Consider the following 22461-nt stretch of genomic DNA (forward strand, 5'->3'; position numbering starts at 1 on the left):
TCCTTCAAGGCAACAGAGGCCAGCATCCCCACGAGTCATGGGGGCGGCCATCTTTGATACAGGCAACCGACACCAGCAGTGCCTCATGTGAGTTACGGGGGCAGCCATCTTCTCCGCCATTTTGTCCAACCTCGTGGAAGACGCCATTTTACCCACCACGCTCGACCGCCACCGTGCCTCTAGACCCGACTACCGCCTCACCCGCAGACTACAGCAACTCGCTCAGCTATACACTAGCCTCCGTCTCACTGGACCAAGCCCGCCCGCATCACCTGTCCAAGTCAATGATGGACATCAGAGTAAACGGCCACGCCACGACCTGCCTGTTCGACAGCGGAAGCACGGAGAGTTTCATCCACCCAGACACGGTGAGCCACTACTCACTCCCTGTCCTGCCAACGCGCAACCGGATCTCGATGGCATCGAGATCCCACGCCACAGACATCAGCGGCTACTGTGTTGTGACCCTATCGGTTAAGGGTACGGAGTATAAAAATTTTAAACTCCTCGTCCTCCCCCAGCTATGCGCCGCCGTCCTACTAGGGCTAGACTTCCAATCCCACTTCCAAAGCGTCACGCTAGCATACGGCGGACCCCTCCCCCCACTCACAGTCGACAACCAACAGATTTTAAACCGCCCACCGCGTAACACCTGCGGCCTATCCACCCTCAAGGTCCCGCCACCTTCCCTGTTCGCTAACCTCACCCCCGACTGCAAACCCGTCGCGACCAAGAGCAGGCGGTACAGCGCCGGGGACAGAGCTTTCATTAGCTCTGAGGTGCAGCGTCTCCTGAAGGAGGGCATCATCGAAGGGAGCACCAGCCCCTGGCGTGCCAAGGTCGTGGTAGTTAAGACGGGCAATATGAACCGCCTGGTCATCGACTACAGCCAGACCATAAACAGGTACGCCCAGCTGGACGCATACCCCCTTCCCCGCATATCTGATATGGTCAATCAGATCGCACAATACCGAGTATTCTCTACCATCGACCTTAAGTCGGCCTACCACCAACTCCCTATCCGCCCTGAGGACCGCCAGTATACCGCCTTCGAGGCGAATGGCCGCCTCTACCACTTCCTTAGGGTTCCCTTCGGCGTCACCAACGGGGTTTCAGTCTTCCAAAGGGAGATGGACCGGATGGTTGACCAGAACGGGCTGCACGCCACGTTCCCCTACCTAGATAACGTCACCATCGGCGGCCGCGACCGGCAGGACCATGACGTTAATCTGGAGAGATTCCTCCGTACGGCCCAACGGCTGAACCTCACCTACAATAAGGAGAAATGTGTGTTTAACACCTCGCGCCTTGCCATCCTCGGCTGTGTAGTAGAGAACGGAGTCATCGGCCCCGACCCCGAAAGAATGCGTCCCCTCATGGAGCTACCCCTCCCCCACTGTCCAAAGGCTCTGAAGAGAACCCTGGGGCTCTTCGCCTACTATGCCCAATGGGTGCCCAATTATGCAGACAAAGCCAGACCCCTCATGAAGTCCACGTCCTTCCCCCTTACGGAGGAAGCGTGCGCAGCCTTCTCCCTCATTAAGGGAGACATCGCCAAGGCCACAATGCACGCAGTGGACGAGTCCATCCCCTTCCAAGTGCAGAGCGATGCATCCGACTTCGCCCTAGCCGCTACCCTTAACCAGGAGGGGAGACCAGTGGCCGCCTTCTCAAGGACCCTACAGGGCCCTGAGATCCGACACTCGTCGGTCGAGAAGGAGGCCCAAGCGATTGTGGAGGCGGTACGACGCTGGAGGCATTACCTGGCAGGCAAACGATTTACCCTCCTCACCGACCAGCGTTCGGTCGCTTTTATGTTTAATAACAAGCTGAGGGGCAAAATCAAGAATGACAAGATATTGAGGTGGAGAATCGAACTATCCACCTATGATTATGATATCTTGTACCGGCCAGGTAAGCTGAACGATCCCCCTGATGCTCTGTCACGAATTACATGCGCCAGCGCGCAAAGTGATAGACTTCAGACCCTCCACAACGACCTCTGCCACCCCGGGGTCACCAGACTTTACCACTTCATTAAGGCCCGCAACCTGCCATACTCCATCGAGGAGGTCAGGACCATGACCAGGAACTGCCAGACCTGTGCCGAGTGCAAACCGCACTTCTTTAGGCCGGACAGAGCAAGCCTGATCAAGGCCACCCGCCCCTTCGAGCGCCTGAGCATCGACTTTAAGGGGCCCCTCCCGTCCTCTGACCGTAATGTGTACTTCCTCAACATCGTTGATGAGTACTCCCATTTCCCCTTTGCCTTCCCCTGCCTAGACATGACCAGTACCACGGTCATTAAATGCCTGAACGACCTCTTCGCCTTGTTTGGGTTCCCAAACTATATACATAGTGACCGGGGCTCCTCCTTCATGAGCGAGGAACTCCGTCAGTTCCTACTAGCGAGAGGTATTGCTGCAAGCAGGACCACCAGCTACAACCCCCGAGGGAACGGCCAGGTGGAAAGAGAGAACGCGACGGTATGGAAGGCCATCCTCTTAGCCTTAAAGTCTAAGGGCCTCCCAGCCTCCCGCTGGCAGGAAGTCCTCCCGGCAGCGCTGCATTCCATCCGGTCACTACTCTGCACTGCCATTAACGCCACCCCCCATGAACGAATGTTTGTTTTCCCCAGGAAGTCGACTACGGGAACCTCGCTACCAACATGGCTGACTTCTCCGGGGCCCGTCCTGCTGCGAAAGCACGTGAGGGCCCATAAAACGGACCCCCTGGTCGAGAAGGTGAACCTCCTGCACGCCAACCCCCAGTACGCCTATGTGGCTTACCCAGACGGGCGGGAGGACACAGTCTCCTTACGGGACCTCGCACCCTCGGGCATTCCGGAGACACCACCTTTACCCCCCCCCCCCCCCCAATTCCAGCTCAGGTAGACGGCACGCCGGAACCCCACGAGCCTTCGCCAACCACGCAGACACCAGCATCAACACCGGAGAATGCAACACCGCCGCTGCGACGATCAGAAAGGCTTACGAGGCCTCCGGACAGACTGACTTACCAGAACTGGTAGTACACTTCACCCCGCCGGACTCAAATCTAAACAAGGGGTGAATGTGGTAAACCACTTTTGTCGTTCACTATCGTTACACTATAGTTATCACTGTTATATCGTTATCACTGTTCACACTGTTGTATCACTATACGAGGTCGCCTCTTGTCACGCTGTTATACCTGGGCTGAACACTGCTGACTCCGCCCATGGCCCCACCTACCTGCCCAGGTATAAAGGTGGTCGACTGGCTGGTATTCCTCCTTGTTGGATCCGATCACCCACGAGGGTGGGCTCTGTTATTTAGCCAATAAAAACCTATAGTTACTTTCTTAACTCGTCGCTTTTCATTGGATGAATTGATAGGTATATCAGCGGGGAGGATGTTCCCAATGATGGGTGAAACTAGAACTAGGGGGCATAGTCTTAGAATAAGGGGCTGCTCTTTCAAAACTGAGATGAGGAGGAACTACTTCACTCAGAGGGTGGTAGGTCCATGGAATATGCTGCCCCAAAAAGCTGTAGAAGCTACATCATTACATAAATTTAAAACAGAAATAGACAGTTTCCTAGAAATAAAGGGAATTAAGGGTTACGGGGAGCGGGCAGGAATTTGGACATGAGTCTAGGTTCGGATCGGTCATGGCCCTGTGGGTAGCGGAGCGGGCCCAGGGGCCGTGTAGCCTGATCCTGCTCCTATTTCGTGTGTCTAATTCTGTTAGATTCAGGAGATGGTTCTGTGATAGTAGATTGGCGGTTAGGATCAGATCAGCCATGATCTTATTGAATGGCGGAGCAGGCTCGAGGGGCCGATTGGCCTACTCCTGCTCCTATTTCTTATGTTCTTATATTAGCCTTGTTTTCAATGCCATGGGACATTGACTAGTATGTTAAAATAGAATAAGTGTTGTGCTTATCTGCTTTATTTTATTTATGTTCAAATTTACCACAGTTAATAAATAAGGCACTACAAATGCTTTTTACACTTTAAACACGGAACCCAGTTTGACCTATTATGTGCTCATTTCTATTCGATGAGTTCCTTTAGGAACCAAAAATGCAATTTAAACTTGGATTAAATTTTCTAAGGAGAAGCTGTGCTCAATAAACGTGTACCCGATGAATGCCAATACAGTAATTGTGTTGATTTATGCCATTTGTATCCAAGTGTGGACGCAAAGTGTTGAATAAACTTTTTCTTCCTTCTCTTTGCTATAACTGATACTTTATTATATTATGAAACAGTCGGGACTACCTTCAGCAGCATTGCCTTTTAAATCAAATCAATATGTTGTACTGCATCCCACTAGCAATTCAAACAAAACACAGTAATTCAAACTGCAGACTTCAACACAAGAGGGAAAAGCAAAAGAGTGAAACTTAATTTTGCTTAAAGCATCTGAATAATAGAGAAGTGAAGCGCCCAGCTCCTCTTTCTGCATTTAGCATATTGAGTAGTTTTTGAATCTAAAATATTACAACAGCCACTTGAACTGTTTTTAGAAGCAGGAATATCTTAAACACAACGCTACAGTAATTCAAAGAAAATTCACACAATCTAAACCTGCTGGTGAGGTTCACCATCAGTATAATAAGACATAATATAATAAGACGTAGGAGCAGGAGTCGGCCATTCGGCCCCTCGAGCCTGCTCCGCCATTCAATAAGATCATGGCTGATCTGATCTTGGCCTCAACTCCACTTCCCTGCCCGCTCTCCATAACCCTCGACCCCCTTACCGTTTAAAAATCTGTCTCTCTCCACCTTAAATAGATTCAATGACCCAGCCTCCACAGCTCTCGGGAAGAGAATTCCAAAGATTCACGACCCTCAGAGAAGAAATTTCTCCTCATTTCCATCTGTATCTGCCAGTATCCCAATTAGTACAAGGTTTAAAGGGAGGGAAAGGCCAAAACACTTCCACTGTCGTGAAACTGGTCTGCAACAAATGCTCCGCTATTGACTTTAGTTGATGTCTAAATGCAGGGTGAAACCTCAATCGCTTCACAATTGAAACTGTTAGGTAATAACAGAAAATGCTGGTAAAACCCAGCAGGCCAGGCAACATCCGTGGAGAGAAAATAGAGTCATCGTTTCGGGTCAAACCCTTTGTCAAGACTGGAAAGGCACAGGAAATGAAATAGACCGAAAGGCCAGGCTGGGAGAGAACAAAAGAGAAGTGAAGAGACATATTGCTATTGAGACTGTTGGGTAATCACTGGACAGATGGTGCTCCGTTTCCAACATGTAGAAATAAACCATAATTTGTAACCCGTATTGTATTGATATCAAGATTCATCCATAGATCAGTTCTGTCATCAAGAAAGGAAAAAAAAACATTTTTGTTGCACGTGGCTTAATTTCAGCATTGGTTTGCATGTTAAAAGTATGAAAAGGATTTGTAGTGCATGGTTTAACTTTTGTTTTATTTTTAACTGTTTTGATTTTTTACATCATACAGTCTGAGGAATCGAATTATTGGTAACGGGATTTATCCTTCAAAGCTGAAATGCATTTATTTCAATTTCATGAGTTTTATGTTGATATATGTGGAATAATTCCCTTTTATTTTCAATTTTCTCTCTTTGATTAAGAAAATGTACTTGCTTTAAATTATAAAGCAACAGTTATTCTACCAAAGTGTTTGATATCATAGTGGTTCATGATAAGAGCTCAATGAATGGTTGACTGTTGATTTTTCTTGCATGAGAAACCATTAGAAATCTTAAGCAAAACCTTCCATGTACTTTGCAGATGCTGCTACATGCCTTTGTCAGCATAATTAACCAGCTGTTACAGAACCGTGCCCAGACCAATTAATGAATGTACAGTGTAATCTTTCATACAGTTTGTGCTAAAAGACATTGTGGCAGCCATTGGTGCAAGAGAATTCAAAATAAGGCAACTGGTTTGAATATGGGAACAACTTCAGGGCATGATGATAAATTGATTCAGAGATTTCCAATTTATCAAAGCTGTTCATGCATCAAGAGTCGTGTCTTAGGACCGCCTTTATGCTTCTCCTCGTGGATTTATTGCCTGCAAATTTAAATTTGGAGGGGAAAAAAGACCAAATATGCAACATTAACGGTTTAGGAAATCTGAGTTCAGTAGCAGAATAATTTCACAACCCCGTGGTCCATGCAGATGTCCTCCAGGTTATTTGATGCTGAACATTGTGATGATTGAACAGAACAATGGTTGTGATCAAGGAAATACCAGCTTTGCCGATGGAACATTTTGTGCTAGTTCTTTTAAGCTAATTTAATTTCTAAAGTATTTGTCTGGAAATGGCCTATCCTTTCATTGTTATGATTAGACATACAAATTTGACTATTGTGTGCAGCTATGTATTCATACTACTAGTGATATTTCTCATGTCAAGTCTTATTTTCTCCCTAAAAGAAATAGGGGGAGAAATTCGGTATCGCCCCGTTTGGGGTGCAATTATTGGCCGGGCGTAAAGTTTAGCGCCTGGTACTAATTATCGCCTCCAACTGCAAACTTGGCTTTTATCGCCCCTGGAGGTGATTGGAGCGCTAAATCAGGTGCTGCACACCTCTCCTAAGGCGCTAACGCCGAGGAGCGAGGCACTACCTCAGAGCGCTGGTGGAGCTCGGGTGATGTCAGTTACCAATGGAACACAGACACACTGGTGCCGGCCAGTTCTTAAAAGGGAGGGTCGATCTTGCTCTCCATCCACACCCTGCTCATTGCAGCCTTGAATCTTGGCCTGGAGAGACCTGCACATCAAATCTGCTGGAAAGAACAAAGGAGAGGCCCAGGGAAAGAGCTCGGAGTGCAGCCCCCATAGTCTCTTCTAAATTGATGCAAGAAAGGTCAAATCAAAATGAACCTGCAAAGTGCTCTTAGTATCCAAAACTCCTTCACACAGCGTTGAATCTCTTCAGAAGTGTGTCTCTCTCTCAAAATGCGTGGTGCAAAAATGTCGCCGACAAAAAAGGCAGGAAGCGGTCGCCTTTAAATAGCGCTCCCCCAGTCCCTTCCCGACTGCAAAACATTCCCCTCCACCTGTCCTTGCTGGCGGTAAGGCAGGGGGCGCTACTCGATATCCGGTCCGGGGCGTTGCACGCTTGACTGACGTCGCGATCTGCGGGCGCAGGAGATCATGGCGGTAGTGTTTAGCGCCGCCGCAAAATGTCTGGTCAATTTCGCGAGTGGCGCAAACATTGCCGCACTCGGGCCCTAGTTGCTTTGCCCCTTGTTAGCGCCAACAGGGGGCGCTAATCAACTGAATTTTTCCCCCATAGAGCCTTGTCCACAAGATTCCCTTCAATGTAACGCTGATGAGGTAATTAGCTGCTATTTGATAGAGGTGTTCAAAATTATGAAGGCTTTTGATAGAGTAAATAAGGACAAACTGTTTCCACTGGCAGAAGGGTCGGTAACCAGAGGACACAGATTTAAGGTAATTGGCAAAAGAACCAAAGGCGACATGTGGAAAACATTTTTTTACACAGCGAGTTGTTATCATCTGGAATGCACTGCCTGAAAGGGTGGTGGAAGCAGATTCAATAATAGCTTTCAAAAGGAAATTGGATAATCACTTGAAAGGAAGCATTTGCACAGCAGGGGAATTGGGACTAATTGGATGGCCCTACCAAAGAGCCGGCACAGGCACAGTGGGCCGAATGGCCGCCTCCTGTGCCGTTTCAGTCTATGATTCTACGATTATAACTAAATGTAGAGTAGCATCAGCAGATATGGAAGTCCCTACTGCTTGTTCACCAGTCCCCACAGCTCATAGGATGAATGGGGCTAAAAGCCTTTCAGGAATATATGGTAAACTGAGGTATAAAGAAAATAACTATAGAAATTTAATTTCAGTAATATCTTCTTCTTAGGCAGTCCCTTGGAACCGAGGATGACTTGCTTCCACATTAAAAATGAGTTCTCAGGTGACTGATGAGTCCAATGCGGGACCTACAGTCTCTGTCACAGGTGGGGCAGGCGGTGGTTGAAGGGGCGGGTGGGTGGGGTGCTTGGGTTGACGTGCGCTCTTTCCGCTGCTTGCGCTTGGCTTCCGCTTACTCCCGGCGAAGAGACTCGAGGTGTTCGGCGCCTTCCCGGATGCTTCTCCTCCACTTTGTGCGGTCTTGGGCCAGGGATTCCCAGGTGTCGGTGGGGATGTTGCACTTTTTCAAGGAGGCTTTGAGGGTGTCCTTGAAGCATTTCCTCTGCCCACCTGGGGCTCTCTTGCCGTGTCGGAGCTCCGAGTAGAGCGCTTGTTTTGGGAGTCTCGTATCGGGCATGGGGACGATGTGACCCGTCCATCGGAGGTGATCGAGCTTGGTCAATGCTTCGATGCTGGGGATGTTGGCCTGAGCGAGAACACTGACGGTGCGCCTATCCTGCCAATGGATTTGCAGGATCTTGCGGAGGCAGCGTTGGTGGTACCTCTCCAGTGCTTTGAGGTGCCTGCTGTACATGGTCCATGTCTCTGAGGCATACAGGAGGGCAGGTATTACTACTGCTCTGTAGACCATGAGCTTGGTGCCGGGTTTGAAGTCCTGGTCTTCAAACACTCTCTTCCTCAGGCGACCGAAGGCTGCATTGGCACACTGAAGGCAGTGTTGGACTTCGTCATCGACGTCTGCCCTTGTTGACAGTAGGCTCCTGAGGTATGGAAAGTGGTCCACGTTGTCCAAGGCCTTGTCATGGATTTTGATAATCAGGGGGCAGTACTGTGGCGGGGGCGTTAGTAGAGGACCTTTGTCTTACGGATGTTTAGTGTAAGGCCCATGTTCTCGTATGCTTCGGTGAAGGTGTTAACGATGGTTTGGAGTTCGACCTCCCGTGTGTGCAGACGCAAGCGTCGTTTGCATACTGTAATTCAACGACAGAGGAAGGGACGACCTTGGATCTGGACTGGAGGTGACGGAGATTGAACAGTTTTCCGTTTGTTCTATAAATTAGCTCCACTCTAGCGGGGCGCTTACTGAGGGTGAGATGGAACATTGCCGCAAATTGCAGCAATGCTTCAGTAATATATATTCTCCATAACAGCTTAATTTATTGAACAAGTTTGTCTGTAAAGGAAAAGCCATATTTCAGAAAAATACACCATCCTATGAACAGATTTCTGATATTAAAACATGACATACTGGGTTTAAAAATCTAAAAAGCCTCAACGACACAAGCTGTCAATACAGGCTTCTGATATAAGATGAAGTGTTAACACAAAAGTTGTAAACACCACACAAGCTTTTGAAATGGGAATTGATTGTTAATACTGAGACAAAGGCCCTATTTAAGAAGCAAAGGCTTGCTTCCAAGGAGTCTGCAGTTTGGAACCAACACAATAGCAATGCCCAAGTAAAGTGTTAAAAACTAACACTTCGAACAGAAACACAGAACATTAAAAAACCATGTGTCTTTGATAAAAGTAACATCAAATGAGAAACAGGAATCACGATTATATATACAACCAATTGAAGTAGTTAAGAAATGCAACAAACACCCTAGTTGAAGTGTTTTTGATTTACATGTTGTAAAAGGTACAAAACAGAAGACTTTGAAAATATGACTTCAGTAGATGCACCAAGTAATCACATTGTGTTTGTATTGAACTTGGAACAGTTAGGAGACACTAAGTCTGGCTTACAACCAGCTAGGTGATTTAAAAATTGAATTGAAGACCTTCGTAAGAATGGCATCAAAGAGATAAATCTGTAATAACCATTTTTTATGATAAGTCTTTGGAACACCTACACAGCAGACAGGATTCTGAAAGTTAATAGCTGAAATGACAGTAAGATTAGAAAGAATTCAACAGAAGATGACTGGAGATAATTAGCTTACATCAACAGAAAACGTCAAAGAATAAACCACTTAAAAAAAAAAAAGTACAAAAAATAGAGCTTTCAAATAGAAAGTCAGAAGTCGCTGGATGGGGCAAGCGATTCTCAACTTCAGAGGCAGGCTCTAAGTTTTTAACTCTGAGTCTCGGGGATCAAGAGGTTCTCTTATTTGATTTTGGTGGATATTCTGGATTAGAAATAATAAGAAATGTAAAAAGGTACGAAGTTAAGATTTGAGAATAAGGATTTCTGAGAATAAGAAATGTAAGCTATTTGTATTTTGAACTGTTAAAGTCGCGATGAACTCACCAGCTGTTAACTGTATGTCGGCTCTTAAGTAAATCTATATATTTTTAGAATTGTCTCAAATAGTATTTCTGTATCAAATTCGCGAACTCAATTTCTGTACACTCTTTTTGTGAGGAGTTGCAGAATTCTGGGGGGGGGTTTCTGGACCCTCATAATATCCAGAAGGTTACAGTCTAGTTAAACTTATTAAAAGTGCTATCTGGAAGACGGTAACACCTTCAAGTCGTTCCTTTCCTTTAGAGAGAGATAGCCTGGACCTTTAGACCCAATTAAGCGTCTTATAGAATTCGGCTATCTTTAACTTTAGTTGAAGGTGAGCGTCTGGGGAATACGCCTGATCTGGGGTAGCCCGAAAAGGGCTAGGACTAGTAATTATCCCTTCATGCCAACAGTTATGGTGGGCACAGACTGCGATGGTATTAGACACTCTTATGATTGTTGATTGCAGTAAGCTTTCCTCTTGTTTTTGATTTTGGAAATGTAACAACTTAATATAATGCTTCCTTCTGTATAGTACGTATGTGCTTAGACCGACTCCGACTCATTAAGGAGTGCATTACTCAGTGCCCGACAGCCTACAAACAGTCAAAAAAGCTCCTGGGGCTTGCAGATTTGCTGAGAGTAGCAGGTAAGTGCTTGTTCTTGATCTGTTGTTTCAGATTAGATTATGTTTCAATGGTATAAATGATTATGGACAGAAACCTGTTTACTTGGTTCTCCGTGCATCTCTGACTAGTTGCGATTTTTTTTTTTTAAATGATGAAAATGAAATAAGAATTATCTATAGATAAGTCACTCAGTTTTATATCTCAATGAATTTCAAACTCTTTTATATAAAAAAAAATAGTATTTTCCCTAAATGTCAGGGAATACAGGAAACTGTTTGGTATCCGGGACCGGGATGTTGCCGATTGATTAAAAATTCAGGATGACGGAGAGGGTTATCTACCGAGGCTATTTTTAACAAACAAAGAGTCAGATTCCTGTTATTGAGGTGTTCGGACTTCCGACATCGCCAAGAAGCCGAGTAGTGTCAGTTTGGAGAACTACCCCCACTGACAGACTCGGCCACCGCGGGAGACTCGGACTCGGCAACATTGCCGGTTATTGAGGAGCTGTTTTCGGAGTATGAATTTTGACGGTTAATAGAGAATTCCGGATATTTAGGTGCTGTTTAAACGGGAGTTTCCTGTAATCATATTCTGCTCATGGTTGAGAGAAATATAACACTTCTAGTAAGTTGCTTTCCTGCTTGAAAATTCTGATATGAAGAGAAAACTGGACGTTTTGTACGGAATTTATTTACAAAAATTGTTGTTTTTGTTAAATCTGCTTTGTTTATAATATCAGCATGTAATATAATATCACAGCTTATTTTGATTTGCAAATGTGTCCATATTTTTTCTGACTATTATGCTAATCTTGTCATTTTAAAGTACGAGATCATCTCCAACAGATGTTTTGGTTGATTATTCATTTTAAAGCCAGTTACTTGCAGTTAGGAAAATGTAAGTGTTGTCTGATCTGTGCTATTTTGTCTTTATGTTTCAAATATAAACAGGACAGGATAAGACACAGCGGAAAGGACAAGTATTGGTCCTCCTGGCTGAGCAGGCCCTTCAGTACCAAGATTATAAAGCTGCCAGTATCCATTGCCAAGAACTTACGTCTGCAGGTGACTTTTCTATTTTGATTGCACTGGTTTTGTATTCATAGAATGATAGAAATTTACGGCACAGAATGAGTCCATTCGGCCCATCGTGTCTGTGCCGGCCGACAAAGGGCTCTCCAGCCTAATCCCACTTTCCAGCTCTTGGTCCGTAGCCTTGTAGGTTACGGCACTTCAAGTGCCTATCCAAGTACTTTTTAAATGTGATGGGGGGTTTCTGCCTCTACCACCCTTTCAGGCAGTGAGTTCCAGACCCCCACCACACCCTGGTGAAAAAAGTTCTCCTCAACTCCCCTCTAAACCTCCGACCAATTATTTTATATCTATGCTCTCTGGTTATTGACCTCTCTGCTAAGGAGGGTAGTCCTTCCTATCCACTCTGTCTCGGCCCCTCATAATTTTATACACCTCAATTAAATCTCCCCTCAGCCTCCTCTGTTCCAAAGAAAACAACCCCAGCCTCTCCAATCTTTCCTCATAGCTAAAATACTCCAGTCCTGGCAACATCCTCGTAAATCTCCTCTGCACCCTCTCTAGTGCAATCACATCCTTCCTGTAATGTGGTGACCAGAACTGCACGCAGTACTCTAGCTGCGGCCTAACTAGTGTTTTATACAGTTCAAGCATAACCTCCCTGCTCTTATATTCTATGCTTCGGCTAATAAAGGCAAGTATCCCGTATGCCGCCTTAACCACCTTATCTACCTGTCCTGCTACCTTCAGGGATCTGTGGGCCTGCACTCCAAGGTCCCTCTGTTCCTTTACACTTCTCAGTGTCCTACCATTTATTGTGTATCCCTTGTCTTGTTTGCCCTCCCCAAATGCACAACCTCTCATTTCTCTGGATAGAATTCCATTTGCCACTTTTCTGCTCACTTGACCAGTCCATGATTATCTTCCTGCAGTCTACAGCTTTCTTCCTCTCTATCGACCGCACGTCCAGTTTTAGTATTGTGCTTAAATAGGAGGATTAGGTGTCTTCGTGTCCTTTTTCTGATCTCAATATTCAATCCTACAACAAATTCTTAACATAAATTCACAATTACTCATAATACTCTTTGTACGAGTGCACTTGAGAACAGGGAACGTCATTAACTAAATCTGTTTAAACTTTACTGAACTTAAGTGAAAAGAGATAGTCGAGCAGAATTTGAGCAATGCAAACTTCTTTTGGTTTCCATTTTTCATAAGAACAGATGAAATCGGAAATAGGAGCAGGAGTCCGCCATTCGGCCCCTCGAGCCTGGTCCGCCATTCGGCCCCTCGAGCCTGCTCCGCCATTCGGCCCCTCGAGCCTGCTCCGCCATTCGGCCCCTCGAGCCTGCTCCGCCATTCGGCCCCTCGAGCCTGCTCCGCCATTCGGCCCCTCGAGCCTGCTCCGCCATTCGGCCCCTCGAGCCTGCTCCGCCATTCAGTAATATCATGGCTGATCTTCTACCTCATCTCCACTTTCCTGCACTATCCCCATATCCCTTGATTCCCTTAATATCCAAAAATCTATCAATCTCTGTCTTGAATATACTCAATGACTGGGCATCTACAGCTCTCTGGGGTAGAGAATTCCAAAGATTCACAACCCTTTGCGCGAAGAAATTTCTGCTCATCTCAGTCCTAAATGGCCGACCCTTTAATCTGAAACTGTGACCCCTGGTTCTAGACTCCCCAGCCAGGGGAAACATCCTCCCAGCATCTACCTTATCAAGCCCTGTAAGAATTTTATATGTTTCAATTGGATCACCTCTTATTCTTCTAAACTCTAGGGAATATAGGCCTAGTCTACTCAAGCTTTCCTCATAGGACAATCCCCCCATCCCAGGAATCAGTCTGGTGAACCTTTGTTGCACTCCCTCTATGGTAAGTATATCCTTCCTTTGGCAAGGAGACCAGAACTGTACACACTACTCCAGGCCCTATATAATTGCAATAAGACTTCTTTACTCCTACTCCTTTGCCTTTCTTCCTTTGCCTAGTCTGCCTGTATATTGTAATATGAGAGCTGCAGTGAGGTTGTAAATAAGAGCATTAAGTCACCACTTCACACCAGAACTCAGTGAAGAACTGCAACTCCCAGAGACCCTATGAGTAGTTGGATGTGCAGAGATAGCAATAGAATGGCTGAGCGTGGACCAATGTGCAAATACAATTCTCAGCATGTCTTGTGCTACCAGGTGGCAGAATCAATTGCACACTCCCAGCAGAATGCCTTTAAGCAATGATTTCTTAACATCTACTGCATAAATAAATGTAATTGAAAATTATTTATTATTACAAGACATTTTCGTGTTTGGTCACTCAAAAATCACAATCTACGTGTAGGAAAGTTTAAAATTTGTTTATGAACCAAGTACAGTTTTGAACAATAATGTATCTGTCGGAAGACTCCCCTCTATTCTCAAATCCAAGTCATTTCTATATAGAAGGAGAATATGTGGCCCCAGCACCACACGTCACTCCCTGTCAATCCAGCAATGACCTTTTTGTTCACTCTACCTCCTAGCTCGCAACCAGTTTGCTATCAATGCCACAAGATTGCTGCCAATTCCATGTGCCTTAATTTTAGCTAATTATCACTGGTGTAAAATGTTCACAATTGTCTTCTGAAAATCCTCCTTTATCTATACACCTCAGCGACGCTATCAAAGAACTCTATTGGTTGTCTTCTCTTACCCAAAGGCTAGATGTGAGAATTGAACATTACATAAAATGGCGCCATCTCTTTCTCAATTCCTATGAAATGAGAATTGGTACAAATCCAAACGAGGATACCTCTTTTTAATTACACCTACATATTTTTCAAAATCTTTATTGGGTCACGTTCCTCACCAAAAAATAAAACTGTGGACCAGCATGGAAAAGTTTTATTGGTGGTTGAAATAAAATGGCCATCCATACAGCAGCTGGGTCACAAGGTGAGTTGATAAGTTGAAACAGATTGCTTTTAAAGAGCCGACAGTGTGTAAATTACCTTTCATTGTCAAGTACCGTGCAGAATGTTAGATAACTGGAAACCTAATGAAGTGGGTCAAGGAGCCCTCCTGTTGCCACAATGAAGCGGTATTTAATCGCCGAGTCATCTGGCAATGGATTATACAAGCTGGATGGTGCTAAAACTATCCCATTAAATAAACAAACCTGTTGGGTACCTGGAGGCCTAACCAAGCTTCTTCAGCTGCTAGATAAAAGAGAATTATGCTCGACAGATGTTTCAAAAAGCAAACTGATGCAGAATCATGCAGCCACTATTGCCATCTAGTATCTATAAGTAATTCCATACTTAATAAACATGAACAGTTCGCGTTTAGTCGTGCATCCATCACGTTGAATGTTGGCCTAAATTTCAGCAGATCCATGTTGCAGCATTTTTTGTTGGATTGGAGCAAGTTCAGTACCACCGACGACAATATACAATATATTTGTATGTTTTCCTCATCGGCACTTGACTTGCCTACCTTCCTAAACAAAAGTTTGGAATTTCTTCTGTGGGTTGTTTCCCAGAATTCTAGGGATTGCTGTAAATGTAAGTGGCAGGAATAATGAATATCAATAGCAAGTCCTAGAAAAGGGCTGAAACAAGAGGTATTCATGGATTTTAGGCTCAATCTGCTCTGTACTTTGCATGGACCTCACACACGATGCTCTACAGTAACACTTCAGAACTTTTTTTTTAAAGTTTCACAATACAGGTCATAGAGTCATAGAGTTTTACAGCACAGAAAGAGGCCCTTCGTGTCTGCGCCGACCATCAATCCCTGTCCAGTCTAATCCCATTTTCCAGCATTCGGTCCATAGCCTTGTATGCAATGGCATTTCAAGTGCTCATCCAAATGCTTCTTGAATGTTGTGAGGGTTCCTGCCTCTACCACCCTTTCAGGCAGTGAGTTCCAGATTCCAACCACCCTCTGGGTGAAAAAGTTCCTCCTCAAATCCCCTCTAAACCTCCTGCCCCTTACCTTGAATCTATGCCCCCTTGTTATTGACCCCCCTACTAAGGGGAAAAGTTCCTCTTTATCTACCCTATCTATGCCCCTCATCATTTTGTACACCTCAATCAGGTCCCTCCTCAGCCTTCTTTGCTCCAAGGAAAACAACCCCAGCCTGTTTAGTCTTTCTTCATAGCTGAGGCGCTCCATCCCAGGTAACATCCTGGTGAATCTTCTCTGCACCCTCTCCAAAGCAATCACATCCTTCCTATAGTGAGGCGACCAGAACTGCACACAGTACTCCAGCTGTGGCCTCACCAGCGTTTTGTACAGCTCCATCATAACCTCCCTGCTCTTATATTCTATGCCTCGGCTAATGAAGGCAAGTATCCCATATGCCTTTTTAACCACCTTATCTACCTGTTCCACTGCCTTCAGGGATCTATGTACATGTACACCAAGGTCCCTCTGACCCTCTGTACTTCCTAGGGTCCTACCACTCATTGTGTATTCCCTTGCCTTATTTGTCCGTCCAAAATGCATCACCTCGCACTTTTCAGGGTTAAATTCCATTTGCCACTTTTCCGCCCATCTGACCAACCCGTTTATATCGTCCTGTAGCCTGAGGCTTTCCTCCTCGCAATTTACCACCCCACCAATTTTCGTGTCATCTGCAAACTTACTGATCATACCTTTTACATTCTCATCCAAATCATTTATGTAGATCACAAACAGCAAGGGACCCAGCACCGATCCCTGAGGTACCCCACTGGACACAGGCTTCCAGTCACAAAAGCAACCTTCGACCATCACCCTCTGCCTCCTGCCACTCAGCCAGTTTAGGATCCAACGCGCCAAGGCACCCTGGATCCCATGGGCTCTTACCTTCTTGACCAGTCTCCTATGCGGGACTTTGTCAAAAGCTTTGCTGAAGTCCATGTAAACCACATCCACAGCATTTCCCTCATCCACACACCTAGTCACCCCCTCGAAAAATTCAATCAGATTTGTCAGACATGATTTACCCTTGACAAAGCCATGCTGACTATCCCCGATTAATCCTTGCCTCTCCAAGTGGAGACTAATTTTGTCCCTCAGAATTTTTTCCAATAATTTCCCTACCACAGATGTTAGGCTCACTGGCCTGTAATTCCCTGGTTTATCCCTGCTACCCTTCTTGTATAATGGTACTACGTTAGCTGTTCTCCAGTCCTCTGGTACATCCCCTGTGGCCAGAGAGGTTCTGAAAATTTGTGTCAGAGCCCCTGCAATCTCCTCCTTTGCCTCACACAACAGCCTGGGATACATCTCGTCCGGGCCTGGGGATTTATCCACTTTTTGGCCTGCTTAAACCGCAAGTACCTCCTCCCTCTCGATGCTAATATGTTCAAGTATGTCACAGTCCCCTTGCCCGATTTCTATGTCTACATCGTCTTTCTCCATAGTGAACACAGATGCAAAAAATTCATTTAAAACCCCGCCTACATCATCTGGCTCTACACACAGATTGCCACTTTGGTCCCTAATGGGCCCTACCCTTTCCCTGGTTATCCTCTTGCCCTTAATATACTTATAAAACATCTTAGGATTTTCCTTTATTTTGCTCGCCAGTGTTATTTCATGGCCCCTCCTCGCCCTCCTAATTTCTTTTTTAAGTATGCCCCTGCACTTTTTATACTCCTCTAGGGCTTCCTCCGTCTTTAGTCTTTTGTAACTGCCAAAAGCCCCCCTTTTTCTCCTAATGCATTTTTGTATATCCCTTGTCATCCAAGGTTCCCTTTGCTTGTTGGTCCCACCCTTGACCTTTACAGGAACATGTTGGCGTTGTACTCTCTCTATTTCCCTTCTGAAAGTCTCCCACTGCTTTGATGTGGATTTTCCTATAAGTAGCTGCTCCCAGTCCACTTTGGCCAGATCCTGCCTTATCATATTAAAATCGGCCTTTCCCCAATTTTAGAACCCTTATTTCCGGGCCGTCTTTGTCTTTTTCCATGACCACCTTAAATCTCACCGAATTATGGTCACTGTCGCCAAAATGCTCTCCTACTGACACTTCCACCACTTGCCCGGCTACATTCCCTAGAATTAGGTCCAGTACCGCCCCCTCTCTTGTAGGACTTTCTACATGTTGGCTCAAAAAGCTCTCCTGGATGCACTTTAAGAATTCTGCACCCTCTAAGCCTTTCACACTCTGACTATCCCAATTAATATTGGGGAAGTTGAAATCCCCCACTATTATTACCCTATTATTTTCGCACTTCTCTGAGATTTGCCTACATATCTGTTCCTCTATCTCCCCCTGACTGTTCGGGGGCCTATAGTACACTCCCAGCAAAGTGCTTGCCCCCTTTTTGTTTTTAAGTTCTACCCATATGGCCTCATTAGAGGAACCCGCTAATATATCATCCCTCCTTACAGCAGTAATTGATTCCTTAATTAATATTGCAACACCCCCTCCCCTTTTACACCCCCCTCTGTCTCGCCTGAAGATTCTATACCCCGGAATATTGAGCTGCCAGTCCTGACCCTCCCTCAACCATGTCTCCGTGATAGCAACAATATCGTACTCCCATGTGTTCAGCAACAACTTCAGTTCATCCACCTTATTTGCAAGACTCCTTGCATTAAAATAAATGCCTTCCAGCCTTGCCATATTCCCTTTTGCCTCCACATATTTGCTCTGCCTTCCCAGCTGACTTGTTTTTTCCTCCGTATTTGGCTGTAAATCACCCCCTACTATAGCTCCACTCTGTATCCCATCCCCCTGCCAAGTTAGTTTAAACCCCCCCCAGCAGTGCTAGCAAACCTCCCCGCAAGGATATTGGTCCCCCTCTGGTTCAGGTGTAAACCGTCCGACTTGTACAAGTCCCACCTTTCCCAGAAGCAGACCCAGTGATCCAGGAAACTAAAGCTCTCCCTCCTGCACCATCCCTTTAGCCACGCATTCATCTGTTCTATCTTCCTATTCCTATACTCACTAGCACGTGGCACCGGGAGTAATCCAGAGATTACAACCTTTGAGGTCCTGCTCTTTAATCTTCCACCTAGCTTCTTAAATTCTTGCTGCAGGACCTCATCCCTCTTTTTACCTATGTCGTTGGTACCAATGTGGACCACGACCTCTGGCTGTTCACCCTCCCCCTCCAGAATGCCCTGCAGCCGCTCAGTGACATCCTTGACCCTGGCACCAGGGAGGCAACAAACCATCCTGGATTCACGTCTACGGCCACAGAAACGCCTATCTGTTCCCCTTACTATAGAATCCCCTACCACTATTGCTCTCCCATTCTTTTTCCTCCCTTCCTGGGCAGCAGGAGCACCCCCAGTGCCAGGAAGTTGGCTGCTGCTGCCTTCCCCTGGTGAGTCATCCCCCTCAACAGTATCCAAAGCGGTATACCTGTTTGAGAGGGGAATGGTCACAGGGGTCTCCTGCACTACCTGCCTGCTTCTATTGCTCCGCCTGGTGGTCACCCATTTCCTATCCGAAGACTATCCTTTATCCTTTATCCGAACTTCCGAAAACCTCTAAAAACCGAAAGTTTTTTTGTTCAGCGTAAGTCGTGCGCACGGCATGACCAGAGTGGCGCACGACTTATGCTGAGCAGGGCAGAGGGTGACAGAGTTCCCTCCTGGGTAGGAGATTGCAGGCCGAGCCGGGCAGTGTGAAGGAGGTACCGGGAGAGTGAACCCAACAATGCAGCGGCCGGTCCGATAGCTGCAGCGGCCCATCCGATATTCTTTTCTCCCCCCGACCCAAACTGAACCGCGGCCCGTCCGATATTCTTTTCTCCCGACCCGACCCGAACCGCGGCCCATCCGATATTCTTTTTTGACCCCCGACCTGATTTGCGGGCCAGCTTAGTAGGAGTCAGCCGATATCCGGCTTTCCAGAGAAGCAGGAAGGGGAATGAGACACGGAACAGTCGCAAGAGGTAGCCTGAACTTTTACAATTTATATTAAATACAAATTTCCCAGTCTTATAATAATACCTTCTGAAATCCGAAAACCGAAACTCAGCTGGTCCCAAGGCTTTCAGATAAGGGATAGTGTACCTGTATTGTTAACTTTTCATCCTTACATTTGTTTAATATCTTTCTCCTTACAAAGGAATTTTTATTTTCTGATTGTTTATATTCATCCCAGATGTGTTTTTAAATCGCCTTTTTCTGTTTTTCCTAATTTTCTTCTATCTCCACTTCCGTTCATTTGCAAAATCTTTTTGTTTTCCTTTTGTATGAACATGCAAACAAACCTATGTAGAGGACTGAAAAAGACCGCCTCGGTCTATTGAGCCTGTCCTATACAGACCTGGTGTAGCCGAATGCACAATTGACCTGCCTCCCCTGACTGGTAACCCAGTCTCCTGGGAGAGGCACACGCACAGTGCTTACTGTAACCCTTTAGGTTTTAATATTGTACTTTAAAAAAATAAAAGTATATTGGATTTTGTTTTAGACTTCTGTTACTTTTAAAAACAATCCATTTTTACTCAGCATCTTTTTTTCTCACTTTTCTGTAATACTTAGATCACCTTTTAAAATGTCTTCCCCACACTTCTGTTTTGAAGCATAGCGAATAAATTGACCATTCTTCTTCCTCCAATAACCACCATACTGTTTAAGGAGAAATTGTGTTGGGTTCCGTTTACATGGGTACGGTAACTTAGTGGTTATGTTACTGGACCAGTAATCCAAAGGCCTGGACTAATGATCCGGAGACGTGAGTTCAAATCCCACCACGGCAGCTGGGAAATTTAAATTCAGTTAATTAAATAAATCCGGAATAAAAAGCGAGAGTCAGTAATGGTGACCATAAAACTACCGGATTGTTGTAAAAACCCATCTGGTTCACTAATGTCCTTTAGGGAAGGAAATCTGCCGTCCTTACCCGGCCTATTTGTGACTCTACAGCAATGTGGTTGACTCTTGACTGCCCTCTGAAATGGCCCAGCAAGTCTCTCAATTGTACCAAACTGCGACAAAGAAGTATACAAAGAAAAAAATTGAACGGACAAACTCGGCACCAGACATGACAGGCATACCAAGCCCAGTCGATCCTGCAAAGTCCTAAACATCTCGGGACCTCTGCCAATATTGGGACAGCTGTCCCACAAACTAGTCGAGCAACAGCCTAACATAGTCATACTTACAGAATCGTAACTTTCAGCTAACGTCCCAGACTCCTCCATCACCATCCCTGGGTATGTCCTGTCCCACCAGTAGGACAGACCCACCAGGGGTGGCGGCACAGTGGTATACAGTCGGGAGGGAGTGGCCCTGGGAGTTCTCACCATTGACTCCGGACCCCATGAAGTCTCCAGGCATCAGGTCAAATATGGGCAAGGAAACCTTCTGTTGATTACCACCTATCGCCCTCCCTCAGCTGATGAATCCATGTTGAACACTGCAGAAGCAATGAGGGTAGCAAGGGCACAGAATGTACTCTGGGTGGGGGAATTCATTGTCCATCACCAGGAGTGGCTCGGTAGCACAACTACTGACCGAGCTGGCTGAGTCCTGAAGGACATAGTTGCCAGACTGGGTCTGCGGCAGGTAGTGAGGGAAAAGCCTACTTGACCTCATCCTCACCAATCTACCTGTCGCAGATGCATCTGTCCATGACAGTGTTGATAGCAGTGACCACCGCACAGTCCTTGTGGAGACGAAATCTTGTCTTCACACTGAGAACACCCTCCATTGTGTTGTGTGGCACTACCACCATGCTAAATGGGATAGATTCAGAACAGATCTAACAACTTAAAACTGGGCATCCATGAGGTGTTGTGGGCCATCAGCAGCAGCAGAATTGTATTCCACCACAATCTGTAACCTCATGGCCCAGCATATCCCTCACTCTACCATTACCATCAAGCCAGGGGACCAATCCTGGTTCATTGAAGAGTGTAGAAGAGCATGCCAGGAGCAGCACCAGGCGTACCTAAAACTGAGGTGTCAACCTGGTGAAGCTGCAACACAACTAAAAACATTCCAAACAGTGAAAGCAGCATGCTATAGACAGCTAAGCGACCCAAAACCAATGGATTAGATGAAAGCTCTGCAGTCCTGCCACATCCAGTCGTGAATGGTGATGGACAATTAAACAACTAATGGGAGGAAGAGGCTCCATGAATATCCCCATCCTCAATAATGGCGGAGCCCAGAACATGAGTGCAAAGAACAAGGCTGAAACGTTTGCAACCATCTTCATCCAGAAGTGCCGAGTGGATGACCCATCTCTGTCTCCTTCTGAGCTCCCCACCATAACAGAAGCCAGTTTTCAGTAAATTCGATTCACTGCACATGATAAGAAATGGCTGAGCGCACTAGATACAGCAAAGGCTATGGACACTGACAACATCCTGGCTGTCATGCTGAAGACTTGTGCTCCAGAACTAGCCATGCCTCTAGCTAAGCTCTTCCCGTACAGCTACAACACGGGCATCTACCGACAATGTGGAACATTGCCCAGGTATGTCCTGTCCACAAAATGCAGGACAAATCCAATGCAGCCAATTACCACCCCATCAGTCTATTCTCAATCATCAACAAAGTGATGGAAGGTGTCGTCGACAGTGCTATCAAGCGGCACTTACCAATAACCTGCTCACCGATGCTCAGTTTGGGTTCCACCAGACCATTCAGCTCCAGACCTCATTATAGCCTTGGTGCAAACATGAACAAAAGAGCTGAATACCAGAGGTGATATGAGAGTGACTGCCCTTGACATCAAAC

The 22461-nt window shown here is 45.9% G+C and overlaps 1 protein-coding gene across 2 annotated transcripts in view; it reads left to right on the top strand.

Annotated features, from left to right (window-relative positions):
- The window catches only part of nbas (NBAS subunit of NRZ tethering complex), a 300213-nt gene that overhangs the window by 150841 nt on the left and 126911 nt on the right, over positions 1-22461 (top strand). For both annotated transcript variants that reach the window (XR_015079464.1, XM_085996289.1), the window contains exons 32-33: positions 10655-10768; positions 11702-11815. Coding sequence is in view for 1 of the 2 variants with exons in the window: in XM_085996289.1 (XP_085852415.1) it covers positions 10655-10768; positions 11702-11815 (228 nt within the window). In the remaining variant the exon portion in view is untranslated. The remainder of the gene's footprint in view (positions 1-10654; positions 10769-11701; positions 11816-22461) is intronic.

Source organism: Somniosus microcephalus, chromosome 9 (assembly GCF_052327205.1).
Source record: "Somniosus microcephalus isolate GS21.2 chromosome 9, FLI_Smic_1.0, whole genome shotgun sequence".
Classification (NCBI taxonomy): domain Eukaryota; kingdom Metazoa; phylum Chordata; class Chondrichthyes; order Squaliformes; family Somniosidae; genus Somniosus; species Somniosus microcephalus.